The sequence below is a fragment of the Erythrolamprus reginae genome, chromosome 6 (assembly GCF_031021105.1).
Source record: "Erythrolamprus reginae isolate rEryReg1 chromosome 6, rEryReg1.hap1, whole genome shotgun sequence".
NCBI lineage: Eukaryota > Metazoa > Chordata > Lepidosauria > Squamata > Dipsadidae > Erythrolamprus > Erythrolamprus reginae.
In genome coordinates, this window is record NC_091955.1 from 73,002,565 (window position 1) to 73,021,041 (window position 18,477).

General features: G+C 42.7%; 1 protein-coding gene across 1 annotated transcript in view; it reads right to left on the bottom strand.

The window, feature by feature from the left end:
- The window catches only part of RIC8B (RIC8 guanine nucleotide exchange factor B), a 48,944-nt gene that overhangs the window by 7,459 nt on the left and 23,008 nt on the right, over window positions 1-18,477 (bottom strand). Inside the window, exons 4-8 of the mRNA XM_070756247.1 lie at window positions 17,821-17,915; window positions 8,917-9,079; window positions 7,181-7,276; window positions 5,046-5,190; window positions 2,211-2,355 (exon numbers count right to left, since the gene is read on the bottom strand). Coding sequence (XP_070612348.1) covers window positions 2,211-2,355; window positions 5,046-5,190; window positions 7,181-7,276; window positions 8,917-9,079; window positions 17,821-17,915 — 644 coding nt within the window. The remainder of the gene's footprint in view (window positions 1-2,210; window positions 2,356-5,045; window positions 5,191-7,180; window positions 7,277-8,916; window positions 9,080-17,820; window positions 17,916-18,477) is intronic.

Sequence of the window (18,477 nt, forward strand, 5' to 3'; positions counted from 1 at the left end):
CTAGTACCCTGTCCAGGGCCTCCATTCATGTCCCAGCCAAGGCCTTTTTCCCACAAAAGAAGCCCGATGTGTGAAAGAAGGCTTTGGCTGCACCAGTGTGAAAAAAGAACTCTACCAGCTGTGTTGTTCTTTTGTGCGGGCAGTTGGGGTCTTTTTTCATGCACCAGTTTTGCAAAAGAAGACGGAAGAAGAAGAAGAAGAAGAAGAAGAAGAAGAAGAAGAAGAAGAAGAAGAAGAAGAAGAAGAAGAAGAAGAAGAAGTAGTAGTAGTAGTAGTAGTAGTAGTAGCAGCAAGGTGTAAATGGCATCCTAGCAGGCGCATGGAGGCCTTGGATGGAGCATGAAAGAAGCCCCAGTTGCCCTAGCACAATAGAAGATGGCATGAAAGAAGGCCCTTATTGCTACTATAGGATCCTGTGGTGCTGGTGGAGGAGCAATGGACAAGGTTGGGTATTGGGGGCAACTGGCAGCCGCATCAGGTTGGTAGTCAAAAGGTCAAAGATGGAGGGGGAGATAGGCAGGTGGGGGGAGCTGAAGAGGACACAGAGGAGGCTGGGGTGTGGAAGGACCCAGGTGTGAATGACTTGGATTGGGATGGGTCCACATCTAATGATTGGTAGGATTCGGGATTGCTGTCGTTGAGCAATGTGGTGACGTGACATTGTACTTTATGAGCACATTGCTTAGCAACAAAAATTCCAGTACTGTACTAATTACAGTATTGCTGTTACCAGAATAACAGAGCTGGAAGGGACCTTGGAGGTCTTCTAGTTCAACCCCTGTTCAAGCAGGAAACCTTACACCATTTCGAACAAATGGTTGTCCAATCTTTTTTTTTCAAAACCTCCAGTGTTGGAGCACCCACAACTTCTGGAGTCAAATCGTTACACTGATTAATTGTCCTCTCTGTTAGGAAATCCCACACATGAATCCCAGCGACCAGTTAGGTTCCACAGAGTAAGCCTTCTCCAGGTCCCGTCAACTAAACAATGTCGTTTGGCGGGGCCCAGGGGAAGAGCCTTCTCTGTGGCAGCCCCGGCCATCTGGAACCAGCTCCCCCCAGAGATCAGAATTGCCCCCACCCTCCTCGCCTTTCTTAAGCTCCTTAAAACCCACCTCTGTTGTCAGGCATGGGGGAATTGAGATATACCTTCCCCCTAGACCTATACAATTTATGCATGGTATGCTTGTGTGTATGTTTGGTTTTTAATAAGGGTTTTTAGTAATTTAAATATTAGATTTGTTATATGCTGTTTTTATTATTGTTGTTAGCCGCCCCGAGTCTACGGTGAGAGGTGGCATACAAATCTAATAAATGAATGAATGAATGAATGAATGAATTTATTCTTAACTCTAGGTTGCTTCTCTCAATTAGTTTCCATCCACTGCTTCTTGTCCTGCCTTCAGGTGCTTTGTAGAATAGATTGATCCCCTCTTCTTTGTGGCAGCCCCTTAGATATTGGGACACTGCTGTCATGTCAGCCCTAGTCTTTCTTTTACTACTTGTATAAAGAAACCCACTTCCAAAAATCAGTGGCCAGTTCTCTGACGAATACGGAGTGGGTGGGGCGGGCAAAGAAATTATATAGGTCAGTGTTTTTCAAACTTGGCGACTTTAAGATATGTATGTATGTATGTATGTATGTATGTATGTATGTATGTATGTATGTATGTATGTATTCATTCATTCATTCATTCATTTATTAGATTTGTATGCCGCCACTCTCCGTAGACTCAGGGCGGCTAACAACAGTAATAAACAGCATGTAACAAATCTAATGTTTAAAATAATTAAAAAACCCTTATCAAAACCAAACATACACACAAACATACCATGCATAAATTGTATAGGCCTAGGGGGAAAAGGGTAGTTCAGTTCGCCCAAGCCTGACGACAGAGGTGGGTTTTGAGGAGCTTACGAAAGGCAAGGAGGGTGGGGGCAATTCTGATCTCCGGGGGGAGCTGGTTCCAGAGGGTCGGGGCCACCACAGAGAAGGCTTTTCCCCTGGGTCCCGCCAGACGACATTGTTTAGTCGACGGGACCCGGAGAAGACCAACTCTGTGGGACCTAACCGGTCGCTGGGATTCGTGCAGCAGATATACAGGCTGGGAAATCTTTAGAGCTGAAATTCACACATCCTAAAGTTGCCAAGTTTGAAAAACATCCTCCTAGGTAAAGGGAAGGAAGGCAGAATTCAAGCCATGCCGTACTTCGGCTTTGCAGATTTATATTCCTCCGTGTCTGTATCTTCATCATCTGAGTACCAGGTCTCTCCTCTTCCTCCAGCTAAGAGGCCTCTGGCTGCCAGCAGGCCTGCTGCATTGCCATACCCAGTGTACTTCAACAAGCTGTCAACTGCAAAGCAACAGGAAGCAATTTGTTGGAAAGGATCAAACTGTGGCTTGAAGAAAGAAAAAGATTAATATTTTTCCTTTTCATTTTTGAATTGGAATTTCAGAAAATCCCTTTTGGGGAATTAATCCAACTGAAACACATGCATACATACTTATATACATACAAGCATACATATACAGTGTTCCCTTAATTTTCGCGGGCTCAAACTTCACGAATAGCCTATCCCACAGTTTTTCAAAAAATATTAATTAAAAAATACTTTGTGTTTTTTTTCCTATACCACGGTTTTTCCTGGCCGATGATGTCATACGTCATTGCCAAACTAATAATTTTTGCAAATAAATAAAAATAATAATTTTTGCAAATAAATAAAAATAATAATTTTTGCAAATAAATAAAAATAATAATTTTTGCAAATAAATAAAAATAATAATTTTTGCAAATAAATAAAATAATAATTTTTGCAAATAAATAAAAATAATTATTATTGTTAATACATAATTATGTTTATAAATATCAGGATCACTAAGTGTCTTATTCAATGGTGAATACCAGTAATAATGGTGAGTACATGGTTGTTAAGGGAATGGGAAATGGTAATTTACGGGTTTAAAGTGTTAAGGGATGGCTTGTGATACTGTCCATAGCCAAAAATGGCATATTTACTTCCGCATCTCTACTTCGCGGAAATTCAACTTTCGCGGGCGGTCTCGGAACGCATTCCCTGCGAAAATCGAGGGAACACTGTATACACACTTTTCTTAAGGATCCCATAAAAGTGTAGGGTCACTTTAACCAAAGTAGCTGAGTGGCAAATCTGAAGAGTTCTTCAACTTATGTTTGGTTAAGCAAGAGGAGGACTTTTCAAACAGCAGGAGACGGACCTAATAAAGCAGAATGCACATGCTGATTGAAAGCTGCATTCATATTTTAGATTGGGGTTCTAACAGGTCAGTTTAAAAGAAGGGTTTCTACATGTGACTTTATATTCTGTACTCACTAGTCAAGACTTTCTGGCTGAGAAAAGGCTAAGCCTAAATTTAATAACTTCTATTTGTCTTCAGTTTAATCTGGCCTAAGATATTTCTAGAGAAACAAGAGACTAGTTGCCATAAAAAGTAAAATAATAAATTGTTGTTGACTGTCACATCTGTAAAATACATCTTCCAAAACATCTAGATTTAATTTAAAAAAAAACATTTGGCAACAAATAGCCAGTTCAGCAAGTGATAACTGGTCCTCATTTAGTGAACACTTGTTCAGAAACTGTTTGAAGTTATGAGGAGGTCCTTGAAATTGCAGCCACCACAATGTTCCTGCAATCATAATTCAGCTGCTTAGCAACAGGCACACAATTACATGGGTTGCAGAGTCCCGCAGTCACCTGATCACCATTTGCGATCTTCACTGCCAGGTGAGACCACACTTGGGAGTACTGTGTACAATTCTGGTCACCGCACCTCAAGAAGGATATATTGGAACTGGAAAAGGTGCAAAAGGGGCAATAAGTATGATCAAGGAAATGGAGCACCTCCCTTATGAAACCAGGCTGCAACGCCTTGGTCTCTTCAGCCTTGAAAGACGGCGTTTAAGAGGTGACTTGATTGAAGTGTATAAAATAATGCATGGGATAGAAAAAGTGGATAGAGAAAAATTATTTTCTCTATCATACAATATTAGGACGAGGGGGCACTCCCTAAAGCTCATAGGTAAGAAAGTGAGGACAAATAAAGGGAAATATTTCTGCATCCAGAAGGTTGTTGGTTTATGGAGTTCACTTCCAGAAGAGGTCGTGACTGCTGTCAGCCTGGATAGCTTCAAGGCAGGATTAGACAGATTCATGGATGCCAAGTGTGTCGGTGGTTATTCAAACGGATGTCCATATGCACCTCTATGTTGGTTGAGGCAGGCAGGATTCCCTTGAGTACCATTTGTTGGGGGGTCAAGAGAAAGGGAGGGGTTTGCCTTCTCTTTCTGCTCAAGATCCCCATGGGCAATTGATGGGCCACTGCGTGACACAGAATGCTGGACTCGATGGGCTTTGACCTGATTCAGCATGGCTCTTCTTATGTTATATTGTATTCCAGGAGTTCTAACACTGGCATAACATATTCTAGACGTCTCTAGCATATTCAACATAGCTCTTCTTATGTTCTTAGTTTCCAAGGAGCAAAGGAAATGGGTTGGAGCTAGGCTTAATTGTTGCAACTAGAATTGTTGCGGTAATTTGGAATGGTCATGTGATTTCTTTTCCTTTTATGCTTGTGTTGTTTTGTGACAGATTTCCCAGTTTCAATTATGATCATTAAATGAGGTTTCTCTGTAGTTGCACGTATGCGACATACAGTATTGGGTTGCTACCCTGTACGGGCCACACTGCACACCGGTAGCAAAAATGTCGCTGCGCACACAGTTCCGTGTCTCCAGCATGCGTACACATCCCAGTGAGATTTTGCTTCTGCGCATGAGCAGGAAGCAAAATCTCACGAGGGGACGCACCTGCAAGATTTTGGCAATTTTTTGCGTCCTCTCTCCTGGGCATGTGCAGAAGCAAAATCTCGCTGGGACGTCCATGCATGCAAGCCGGTGACCCAAAGTTGCACGCGCATCGCACCAATAGCGGAGGTAAGTAGTAACTCCGCCCCCCTCTGGCTACAACCACCCTTATGCTCTAGTAAACACCTCTGTACCTCTCTCTTTGCAAAGAACGAAAAGGAATTCTGCAGCAATTTGCTTCACTCCCAGATCCACGTGAGTCATTAGACGCACTAATTTGTTTCTCAGTGTTGTGCCCACTTCAGGACGATTAGAAACATCTCTCAAAGGAGGAAGCACCTAAAGACAGAGAAGGAGAAGGAGAGGAATTAATCCCAATGCAAGATGTTGTCACAATGATCCCCCTGAATTCCTCAAAATAATATATTTATCTTATTGCTTCGTTGGTTCAAGGTTGCTATTTTTTTTTACCATCCTCCCTTCTTATCTCATACAGTCCTTCCTTCTCTTTCTTCTTCCCTAGTGAGCCGAGGTGGTGCAGTGGGTAGAGTGCAGATACTGCAGGCCACTAAAAGCTGACTGCTAGATTTGCAGGTCAGCGGTTCAAATCTCATCACCCGCTCAAGGTTGGACTCAGCCTTCCATCCTTCCGAGGTGGGTAAAATGAAGACCCGGATTGTGAGGGCAAAAGGCTGGCTCTGTTAAAAAGTGCTATTGCTAACATGTCAACCCCTAACCCCCAACATTTCTCCCTTAGACTATGCACGTTGACCTCTCCAGGTTCCTAAGAGGTCAGTAAGGGGCGTACATAAGTGCACTAGTGTGCCTTTCGTCCCGTGTCCAATTGTCTTTCCTTTATCTCATATATCATATATATTTTCTTCTTTTCATATATCTTCTCCTTTATTTTTACATATTATCTTTATATATATTACTTCATGTCTATTCTCTTCCATATGTATTGTATATTGGACAAATGAATAAATAAAATAAAAAATAAATGTTGTAAGCCACCCTGAGTCTAAGGAGAAGGGCAGCATAAAAAAAATTGAATTAATAAATAAAATAAATAAATAAATAGTATCCCTGAGATCATGATTCTGGCTCTTAGCACCTGATCATGATTCATGACTTTCCCTGCTGGCTTCTCACAGACTAAATCAATGGGCAAACTGGAAGAAAGCTGGAAGCAGTGATCACACGCTCCTCACTTAACGTAGAAAACTGGGACTGCCATTGCTAAACTGCAGGCTCACATGATTCTTTTTTTACCATTTCCAATCCTATTTAGCATTGTTAAATGAGGACTACCTGTATATCATTTCCCATTTCTTCTAAATACAGTGGTACCTCAGTTCTCGACCACAATTCGTTCCAGAAGTGTGGTCGAGAACCGATTTGGTCGAGTACCAAATTAATTTATCCCATAAGAAATAATGGGAATGGATTTAATTGGTTCCCAGCCCCTATTGACTCGCTGGGAACCAATTAAATCTATTCTCTTTATTTCCTATGGGATAAAAAATCTGAGGAGCTCTATAGTTTAAGCGCTCCAAGCTGCAGGAAGGGGGGGGGCTGCAATCCCGGCAGCTTCGGGGGGCTCCTTTCCTCAGTGCTTCGTCTTGTTACCTGTAGGCAGCTGCACTAACATTCTCCTTCCCGCCGGTGGCAACGGCGGCGGCTTCCCTTCGAGTAGCAACAGCGCCGGGAACGTCACGCAATGAAGGGAAGCTGCTGGAGCGGCGGCAACTGCTGAGATGGCTCCGGCGGCTTTCCTTCATCATGTGACATTCCCGGCGCTGTTGCTCCTCGAAGGGAAGCCACCGCCGTTGCCGCTGCTGGAAAGGAGAAAGTTGGTGCAGCTGCCTATGGGTAACAAGACGAAGCATTGAGGAAAGGAGCCCCACGAAGACATTTCAGATAATTAACAAAATTTTCTGTGGCTATTCGGTATCCGAATTTTTGTTCAGATGCCAAAGGAAATTTTTGCTGGAAATTTTGTTCGGTATCTGAAATGTACGACAACCAAGGAATTCGAGAACCAAGGTACCACTGTAGTTGTTTTGGACTGCCTAAGTTGCAAACAAGTTCCACTGAACAAAGTTCATATTTACTTCTAAGAAAACATATGTGTTGCGCAGTACCAGCAATTTCATTCATTCATTTATTCCTTATTCAGCTTTGTGGTGCCCTACACATCTAGTGCCAAAAAACCAAAAAGAAACTGAAGCAGGATCAGATTCTTAATGAATAGAAACCAACGTTTATGTATATTCAGTACAAGAGATTTCATTACATTTTAGTCCTTGGATACACACGCATGTCTCACCTGAGCTTTAATAAACTTCCTAATGTTCCGATGGGACCGGCAGCATCTTGTTAACAAACTGAGCACTGGAGTGAGGCCTTCCCTATAGCTGCTCCCCTAAAGAACAAAGAATTTAGCAACTTTTTTCCAACAACACAACTGAAACGTTACGGCACAAAATATTAAAAATCTCTGTATCTGGAAGCTCACTGTCAAGGTTCCAGGTAGCATCCAAACTAAAACAGAGTCCAAGTCAAAATTCTAATTTATTGCTGGAGCCATCCTGACACCTAACTGCAAAACCTGAATCTGAGTTTTCCACTCAGTTGAAAGTTCACATCCCTTGTCCACCACCCACAAACTTGTTATGTTGCCCACTCAGACTGTGCTAGAGTGGCAAGTCCTTCCTCCACTTCCGGCCAGGTGGGTGGGCATAGGATGGCCTTGAACCACTCGAAATAATGCTTTATGGCTGCATCTGTACCCTCATGAAAATCACCCTTCCCAAGTTCCCATAAACATCAGGCATTCTGTGGCAAGCCATTAATTTATCACCAACTTCTGCATCGGCTTGACACCCACAGCAGCTATGAATAAACAAGATCCCCCCCTCCGCCTGATATACAGTGGTACCTCATGATACGAACCCCTCGTCTTATGAAAACCCGAGATACGAACCCGGGGTTCAGAAATTTTTTGCCTCTTCTTACGAACTTTTTCCTTCTTACGAACCCGCCGCCGCCAAGCCCCGCCGCCCGGCTGTCACTTTTTGAAACAGCCGGGGGGCTTCTCAGCGTCCTCCTGAACCCAAACGCCAAACCCGAACTTCCGGGTTCGGCATTCGAGAGGCCGCCGAGAAGCCCCCCGGCTGTTTTAAAAGGTGACAGCCGGGCGGCAGGGCTTCTCGGTGGCCTCCTGAACGCCGAACCCAGAAGTTCGGCAAAAGTTCCGGTTCGGGAGGCCACTGAGAAGCCCTGACGCCCGGCTGTCACCTTTTAAAACAGCCGGGGGGGCTTCTCGGCGGCCTCCCGAACGCCGAACCCAGAAGTTCGGGTTTGGCGTTCGGGTTCAGGAGGACGCTGAGAAGCCCCCCGGCTGTTTCAAAAGGTGACAGCCGGGCGGCGGCGTTTTTTCCCTTTTTTTTTTTTTTTTGTTGCACGGATTAATTGATCTTACATTGTTTCCTATGGGAACAATGTTTCGTCTTACGAACCTTTCGTCTTATGAACCTCCCCCGGGAACCAATTAAGTTCGTAAGACGAGGTATTACTGTATGTTCATTTTTTCAAATACAGGAACATCCATAACATTCCCCTGATTGCAACGCATAAATTAGTCTATACTGCAGAGTATTTCTGAGCACTTCTGAGCACAGTATTAAGTAGGGCGTCAATCAATACTTTTTATTGAAAATAAATAAAGCAATAAATAAATAAATATGCAGGGAATTATTTTATATTTTGCACTTCACAAAGAATCTTAACAAACCAATTGAACTATTATTCTCCACATGCAACACTGAGTCAGACTTTTAGTTCGTATCTGGGTGAATATTCAAGTGGTTCCATGGTTGTATTTCTCATGCCCATGTTCCAAGTTTGATTTCTTTTCAAACATCTAAAACTTGGGGGGGGGGGGGGTTACCCAAGGCCTATTTTGGTTACGAAGCATTCTATAATGCTACACAATTCAAGTTCAAGCAGCATTACGACGCAAACAATAGAACAAGACAGGCTCCCAAATTCAAACGTTGTTACCTTGTCAATTCTCTTCTCCATAAACTTCAAAAGCACCTGAATAGCATCCATATTCATGCCGTTGTATTTCACATCAGTTTCCTCTGCCTCTTCTTGAGTTGAGGGACTGATAAGGACATCCAAGCAAGAGACTGGAACGTTGCTTAGCAGGTTGATCGCATTGCTGAAAGAAAATTTGAAAACCACTCTCCTAAAATGCTTTTGTGCATAATGTGGGAACGAAGCCCTGGAGATATGGGTGTTAACAGCGTGGATTATAATGTTATAATTTTACAGAACAGCTAATGCACCTCAATACCACAAGTTACTGTTTTATAAAGGTTTCTAATTGATATTTTCAGTAATTCACTAAATAGTTATACAGTGTTCCCTCGATTTTCGCAGGTTCGAACTTCGTGAATAGTCTATATCAGTGTTTCCCAACCTTGGCCACTTGAAGATATTTGGACTTCAACTCCCAGAATTCCCCAGCCAGCAAATGCTGGCTGGGGAATTCTGGGAGTTGAAGTCCAGATATCTTCAAGTGGCCAAGGTTGGGAAACACTGGCCTATACCACGGTTTTTCAAAAAATATTAATTAAAAATTACTTCGCGGTTTTTTTCCTATACCACGGTTTTTCCCACCTGATGACGTCATATGTCATCGCCAAACTAATAATTTTTGCAAATAAATAACAAAAAATAATAATTATTGTTAATAAACAATTATGTTTATAAATATCAGGATCACTAAGTGTCATATTCAATGGTGAGTACCAGTAATAATGGTGAGTAAATGGTTGTTAAGGGAATGGGAAATGGTAATTCAGGGGTTTAAAGTGTTAAGGGAAGGCTTGTGATACTGTCCATAGCCAAAAATGGTGTATTTACTTCCGCATCTCTACTTCGCGGAAATTCGACTTTCGCGGGCGGTCTCGGAAAGCATCCCCCACGGAAATTGAGGGAACACTGTACTGCATTTTCAGGATGCCATGTGGAATTAAAACCCAGAAGTGTCTTGGCTACGAATTCTGCCACTTTTAGGGACAAGTACAGAAGCATGCAAGCAAATGTTTACCCACGTCACAATGCTGCCTAGAAGCAGTGTGCAAATTGTTGCTTCTGCTAGCTTGCTTCTTCTGACACCAGGATTTAAACTGAAAGATAGTCATGGAAAATGCAGCTGCCTGATCACACCATCATTTTTATATGAATAGAATAGAATAGAAATAGAACAGAATAGAATAGAATAGAATAGAAGTTCTTTATTGACCAAGTGTGATTAGACACACAAGGAATTTGTCATTGGTGAATATTCTCTGTGGCATATAAGTAAATATTGCGTCCAATCTGCCACACCACTCAACAAAAGTATTCTGGTAACTTTCCACTTAGATTATTGCAATGCACTATATACAGAGTTGCCTTGGAATCTAGTTCAAAAGCTGACTGATGAAATATTATTCCTGTGCTTTCTCATGTGTCCTGATTGCCTCCAGGAAGGATGTCTTTGTGACGTCAAAGCTCCGCCCATGGAATTCCCTATTGGGATTCCCCACGTCCATTTCAGCCTCCAGATCGGCCATAAACGCCGCCGCCGATTGCAAAAACGGTGCTCTGCCGGGCGCCGCCGCCCGGCTGTAACCTTCTGAAACAGCTGGGCGCTTCTCGGCGGCCTCCAGAACCTGAACCCAAACCCGAACTTTTGCTGAACTTCCGGGTTCGGCGTTCGGGAGAACGCCGAGAAGCCACCCAGCTGTTTCAGAAAGTGACAGGCGGGCAGCGGCGCTTCTCGGCGGCCTCTCGAACCCGAAAAGTTCGGCAAAAGTTCGGGTTCAGGTTCGGGAGAACGATGAGAAGCCCTACGGCTGTTTTAAAAGTTGACAGCCAGGCGACGGCACCCAGCAGAGCGACATTTTGCAATTTTTTCCCCCTTGCACGCATTAATCGCTTTTACATTGTTTCCTATGGGAAACATTGTTTCGTCTTACAAACTTTTTGCCTCACGAACCTCCTTCCGGAACCATTAACCTTTTCTCTAAGACTAAACCGATTCTCCTTAAAATTCAATAACATTGTTACATTCAAATATTAGTTAAAGAATTAAAGACTGGTTTATTTGGATCCCTTATTTCACTTAAAACAAGAATTTTGCTATGATGTAGTTATATATGTCTACAAATACTGTACTTTTTGTTCTCTCCCGCCAGTGCTTTTTTAAAAACTCCCCTTAAAGCAGGATGGATTTAAATTGAAATGCCTGACACATGCGGGACTGAGTTTTGCTTTTCACAAAATAATCTGCTTGAAGCAAAACAAGAGTTGGTCATGAACAATGGGATTTTAATTCAGAAAAATAAAAGGAGCTTGGATCCTTTCCACAGAAAGCTCCTCTTTGCTGGTTTCTGATGAAGCAATGGTGCACCTACCAAATTAATTTTCTGGATCACTGTGCTCGAGTTATTCTTTTCAATAACTGGAATCTGGCTTTGTGAACTTTGTCACTCCAGCTGACAGTTTTATTTGTGGCCGAGGAGTGTATGAAATTCTCCACCTACCAGGAAGTCCACTGACTATGCACAGATCGGCACAATAGTGTTTGCATTCCTTCTCCAGGGGGTCGAAATGCTGCGTATATTATTTTCTCTCTCAGCTTCCTAAAGATCATTAATCACACAGACATGACATCCACCTACTCAGGCTCTCAGCCCCCTCCTGATATGCAAATGGGAAAGCAAACATCACTTTTGCACTAGCGAAAGCTGTGATTAAAATCCTCAGAGTGGGCCAACATGGCGTTTACCATCACTTACTTCACTGAAATTAGAAACGTAGAAACATAGAAGTCTGACGGCAGAAAAAGACCTCGTGGTCCATCTAGTCTGTCCTTATACTATTTCCTGTATTTTATCTTAGGATGGATCTATGTTTATCCCAGGCATGTTTAAATTCAGTTACTGTGGATTTATCGACCATGTCTGCTGGAAGTTTGTTCCAAGGATCTACTACTCTTTCAGTAAAATAATATTTTCTCATGTTGCTTTTGATCTTTCCCCCAACTAACTTCAGATTGTGTCCCCTTGTTCTTGTGTTCACTTTCCTATTAAAAACACTTCCCTCCGGAACCTTATTTAACCATTTAATATATTTAAATGTTTCGATCATGTCCCCCCTTTTCCTTCTGTCCTCCAGACTATACAGATTGAGTCCATTAAGTCTTTCCTGATACGTTTTATGCTTAAGACCTTCCACCATTCTTGTAGCCCGTCTTTGGACCCGTTCAATTTTGTCAATATCTTTTTGTAGGTGAGGTCTCCAGAACAGTACACAGTATTCCAAACGTGGTCTCACCAGCATTCTACATAGCGAGATCATAATCTCCCTCTTCCTGCTTGTTATACCTCTAGCTAGGCAGCCAAGCATCCTACTTGCTTTCCCTACCGCCTGACTGCACTGTTCACCCATTTTGAGACTGTCAGAAATCACTACCCCTAAATCTTTTTCTTCTGAGGTTTTTGCTAACACAGAACTGCCAATACAATACTCAGATTGAGGATTCCTTTTCCCCAAGTGCATTATTTTACATTTGGAAACATTAAACTGCAGTTTCCATTGCTTTGACCATTTATCTAGTAAAGCTAAATCATTTACCATATTACAGACGCCTCCAGGAATATCAACCCTATTGCACACTTTAGAGTCATCGGCAAATAGGCAAACCTTCCCTACCAAATCTTCCCCTATGTCACTCACAAACATATTAAAAAGAATAGGACCCAGAACAGACCCTTGTGGCACTCCGCTTGTAACCTGACTCTGCTCAGAATACTCGCCATTAACAATAACTCTCTGATGTCTAGAGTTGGCTATTTTATGTGACAGAATGCACAGAACCAAAATAATCTCTTTACTATACTCATCCTTAATTAATGAAGGGAAAAATATTTTTAAAAGTTTCTATATGTATGTACAAATTTAAATTAATACGAGGAACTTTCTATATTTTTTTATTAGTTTAAATTTATATTCTTAAGATACATTTAAAAAAGAGCCTTCCCTTCACATTTTTCTTAAGAATTATATTAAAAAGTAATATCTGAATCAACTTTATTTTTTATTATCTTTTATCAAAATATCAAATTAATGTGTGAACAGCGTGGCATCTGGGTGTCCTACATTCTAATACAAATAAAACTAATCATAATCAATAATCCGTTTAGTCATAATCCTTACACTCAATCCACTTATATATTTCTAATAATAATACATACTTATATTAATTTATAGCCTATCATTATTCAATTATTCCACATGTTCTCATTATTACTTTCATTTTATGATATAAAAAGTCTACACTAATGTCCACCCCCCTTTCTTGTTTTTATCACTTATTCTAGCTTAGTCTATGTTGTGGTTGGCTCTGGCCAAGCTCCTGCCCCAGGCAATATGGAGGTGATGTGGGGGAGACATCCACATGCCGCAGGCCTGTTTTGCTTCCAGTAGAATCTGTCTCCTCTGACCAAGGAAGCGTGAGTGACAGGGAAGAGGGGAGTTTGGCAGACAGCGCAGGAGGAGATCAATCATCTGTATCATCCCTGGATTCTGAATAAGAATTAATGACACATCCACGCATGTGTAGAGTGATGCAAAGGAGACAACAACTGAAGGATTATTACAAGAGAAAATGAGGCCACCTGTGGTTGGGTGGGGCTGCTGTAATTAGTGCTATAGATAAAAGTGCAGCTTGGTGTTTTAGCCTCATGGCAGTTTATCTGATTCATTGTTTCGTCAAGATCATGGTTTTTGTGCTGTTCAGGATTGTGTGTGTGGATTCTCTGGACTTTAGAATTGGACTCAATTTCCCAGTTATTGGGTGAGTAATTGGATTGCATTTCACCTGTGCCTTGTGTCTACCAGAAAATCCCTTTGACATTTAAAAAGGGAGCTGTTTCTGTTTTTCTGTTTATAAAAACGTTTGGGTTTTCCTTTTATCGTGTGATGTGTGTCTTCCTGGACTAATTACCCTGTAATTACAGGTGGTTGAAACACAGGGGCAGAACAGTCTAGGAAAAGTTTCTTAATAAAGAATCTCTGAATGTGCTCCAAAGTCACCATTCACAGCTCTTTAAAATTAAATTTATGACCTTCCAGACAATACTTGTAAGAATCACTTTACAAGAGGGAACTAGAAAACAAAGGAATGGTTAACAGATTAACAAAGTTGGAAAGGACCTTGTAGGTCATCTAGTTCAACCCCACCCCACCCAAGCAAGAGACTCAACATCAGAGGTCTTCAAACTTGGCAACTTTAAAACTTCTGGACTTTCAAGCCCCAGAAAGCTGACTTGAGAATTCTGGGAGTTGAAGTCCACAAGTCCTAAAGTCGCCATGTTTGGGGACCTCTGCTCTGCACCATTTCTGACAAATGACAGTCCAATCTCTTCTTGAAAGTCTCCAGTGATGAAACTCCCACAATTTCCGACTCTTCTCCGTCCGCATTTTTCTGATATTCAACAGCTCACCAAGATCTAAGCAGAGGCTTTTTCCATGATCCGAAATCTATATTACACTTAATATTAGCCAGAAAGCTAAGAAGTGACTGATTGATTTAATTCTGTATAGCGTGAGCCAAGCATTATTTGAATTTATTTTTGAGTAACTTATGAATATTGAGGTCTTGGTTAAACAGTCTACATTTTAAAATCTCACTCAGGTACACCATTTCACCGAACGACCTTAATTCTAAAAAACTGGGCACTATGGGATTTTTCTTAAGTTCTTACCTGGATATAAATCCCGTCTTTCACAATTGCTCTCCCAAACAATGAAGAGCTATGCAATGAAAAGTTTAGATTATCTCCCAGGTATTTACATTAGAAGAAGAACAACAATAAAGAAGCATGGCAGAAAGGATGTATTTTGAAATACTGTTTAAACAGAGCCTTTACTGTGACAATTTAAGAACAATGAATCAAGGATGTGACATACAAAAATAAGATTTAATATATGCTCATTTTAAAGTTTTTGATTTACAAGGGTTTCAGAGAAAAGCTGGAGAAAATACACTACCATTATAATTCTGAGACCTGTTTTATCCGAAAGATGCCACTGAGATTCTTTTCCAGTGTTTGGAGGGTATGAAAATCTGGACGGGGAAGAATGAGTTTTAACTCAGCCTTCCAACTGAACCCTAAAACAAAGTGACTGTGGGTCAGAACCTGATCCTTGGATCTGGACTTTCTGTCATTAACTTGGTTGGGGTAGCAGAAAGAGTTGATCTCCAACTTGGGATTCCTTGCAACTCCTGGCCACTATGATCCAAAGGGGCTTTGCATAACTTAATTTTGTGCAACAATTGTACCATTGGGAGCCACTGCTCACAACTCATTAGTGTCATTACATCTCAGTTCAACCATTAAAATGTACTCTACATGAAAAACATTTGGAAGAAACATTTTTTTTCCAGAATATGGTAGCGCATACAGTTTTTGTGCACATTGTGATACATCCGTGTAACAGCACTGCTATGAGAGTTGCACTGGCTTCCAGTAGGTCTCTGAATGCAATTCAATATGCAGGGTGTTACTTTTAAAGTCCCACATGCCACAAACATGTAAGGTTACTAGTCTCCAATGCTTTTTGCCTGTTGCCCCCAGGCTAAATATGGTTCAGGTCGCTTTTATATCATCTAAAACAGGGGTGTCAAACTGGATTTCTTTAAGGGTTAGATCAGCATTGTAGTTCTATTCTGCAGGTCAGTTGGTGGGGATGGGGAAGAGATGGGACAGATGCCTCCTGCAATCCCCTGCCAGCCCAAACAGGATGCAGCCCCCCAGATGGCCTCCTGCCTGCCAAAATGGGGCAAAGGGACCATGCGCAGCCCCCTGCATTACATTTTCAGCCTGGACAGTTTCCTGCAGCATTCTGCTGGCCCCAAAAAAGCATGGGGGGCACACATGATCTCCCATGCCCCATTTTTGCCCTGGATGGCCTCCTGCAGCACTTTGCTGGCTAAAACATGCCAGAGTGCTGCAGGAAAGTGTTCATGCCCCCCCTCCCCTGCATCCCATTTTTGCTGGCAGAGACTGGCAAAGGCCTGGAGACTGTCCAGACCAAAAATGGGGTACGAGGGGTGCACATACCCCCGAACACCATTTTGGCTGCCAGAAGCACTGCGGGCCAGACCTTTACTATTTAACAGGCTGGTCCCACGGGGTAGATTTAAGCACTCTGCAGGCTGCATCCAGCCCATGGGCCTTGAGTTTCACACTCTTGATCTAATGGGACTCTGGTGTCTCATGACCTTCTCTGTCATGGCATATGCCAAATGGAAACTCCCCCCCCCCCCCGGAATGGTATTGTATTTGGGCTCATCTTCTAAACTCATCTACTATTTAAAAAATATTAATTGCATAACTATCCTCCAGTTTCCTTCTTTCAAAAAACTGGAAGATTTTTGCAGGTGGCTTTTTGGGTGTGATTAGATTAGATTAGATTTATTGGATTTATATGCCGCCCCTCTCCGCAAACTCGGGGCGGCTAGTTTTAACAGTTCTAAAATTAGAAGCTTATAGAAAAAATCCTTAAATGGTTAATAGTGACAATTATTTTATAAAATGTTTAGAAAATAATGGTATCTTGGAAATTACTGGACAGGTCTGTATCATAATACAGTGAACCCTCGATCATCGCGAGGGTTCCGTTCCAGGACCCCACGCGATGATCGATTTTTAGCGAAGTAGCGGTGCGGAAGTAAAAACACCATCTGCGCGTGCGCAGATGGTGTTTTTGCTTCCACTGCCGCCCGCCCTTCGCCCGCCCACCCCGTTGCTCGCGCCTGGGGTGCGCGCGCGCTTGGGGACTCCCTAGCTCCGCTTCCCAGCTGGGGAGCGGAGCTGGGATGTCCCCAAGCGTGCGCGCTTTCCCCAGCAACGCGCGCGCGGTGGGGACTCCCTAGATCCGCTTCCCAGCTGGGGAGCGGAGCTGGGATGTCCCCAAGCGCGCGCGCTTTCCCCAGCAACGCGCGCGCGGTGGGGACTCCCTAGATCCGCTTCCCAGCTGGGGAGCGGAGCTGGGATGTCCCCAAGCGCGCGCGCTTTCCCCAGCAACGCGCGCACGGTGGGGACTCCCTAGATCCGCTTCCCAGCTGGGGAGCGGAGCTGGGATGTCCCCAAGCGCGCGCGCTTTCCCCAGCAACGCGCGCGCGGTGGGGACTCCCTAGATCCGCTCCCCAGCTGGGGAGCGGAGCTGGGATGTCCCCAAGCGCACGCGCTTTCCCCAGCAACGCGCGCGCGGTGGGGACTCCCTAGATCCGCTTCCCAGCTGGGGAGCGGAGCTGGGATGTCCCCAAGCGCGCGCGCTTTCCCCAGCAACGCGCGCGCGGTGGGGACTCCCTAGCTCCGCTTCCCAGCTGGGGAGCGGAGCTGGGGTGTCCCAGGGAAGCCTCTGGGGGAAGGGGGAAGACCCAGGGAAGCCTCTGCCCGGCGGGGAAACTCCACCATCTACGCATGCGTGGAAGGGCACGCATGCGCAGATGGTGGAGTTTACTTCCGGGTTGAAAACTCGCGAAATAGCCCTTTCGTGATACTTGAGGACGCGAAACTCGAGGGTTCACTGTATTACCATAAATCATGCTATACAATATTAAGGAAACAAGCTCTCATTACATTAATTCAGTTTTCAACAAAAGTTCAGATGGTCGGCTATGCTTTCATTTTGTATAGACCCTGGAATTAAGAGACTACTTTAAGAAGAGACCAAATAATTCAGGATGTGTAATATTAATTCTAATATTAAAACTTTCAGAAGCTGTGTCCACTATGTATGAAAAACACTAACTTACATCATTATTTAGATACAAGAGCTGAATACCAGGCCTAACTAGAACCTCATTTTAAGAATAACTGGATTTGTAATTTCACTAACCTGTGTAATTCTTCAGTTTTGTCTTCGGTAGGGCCCAGAGTCAATAAGCAATGACGCAGAATGGCAGTCATATAACGAAATTCATGAGAATCATTCTGTATAAATCCAATTATGAAGAGGGACATATATTATGAAGACTTCAAAGCAGAAATTCAGAATCATGAAAAGTAGACATTAAAAGAAGACAATCACACTATGGTACCCTTATCAATCTGAAAGCTCTCGATGCACATACTTTGGATTATTCTTGTTTTAAACTTCATGTTTATGAAAGCAATCAGCCTCCCACTATCCCATAAACTGCCCACAGCATTGTAATCCATGCAGGATCATGTCTGTGTCCATCATTCTTTTCAAAATTAAGTGAGACATAAATAAAATAACCAATCCTTATAAATGCCAAGATTTAGCCTCTTGGCTCTATTTTTTCCCAATTTTGAATTGGTTAGCTCTACTTTTCACATTTAATCTAGCTGTTCCCTGACTAATACTATTCTAGCTGTTGCCTGACTAATACTATTGGAATAATAATAATAATAATAATAATAATAATAATAATAATAATAATAATAATATTTTTATGCAGCCCCTCTCCGAAGACTCGGGGCGGCTCACAACAATAGTAAAAACAAGGTCAAAGAACAAATCTAATATTAA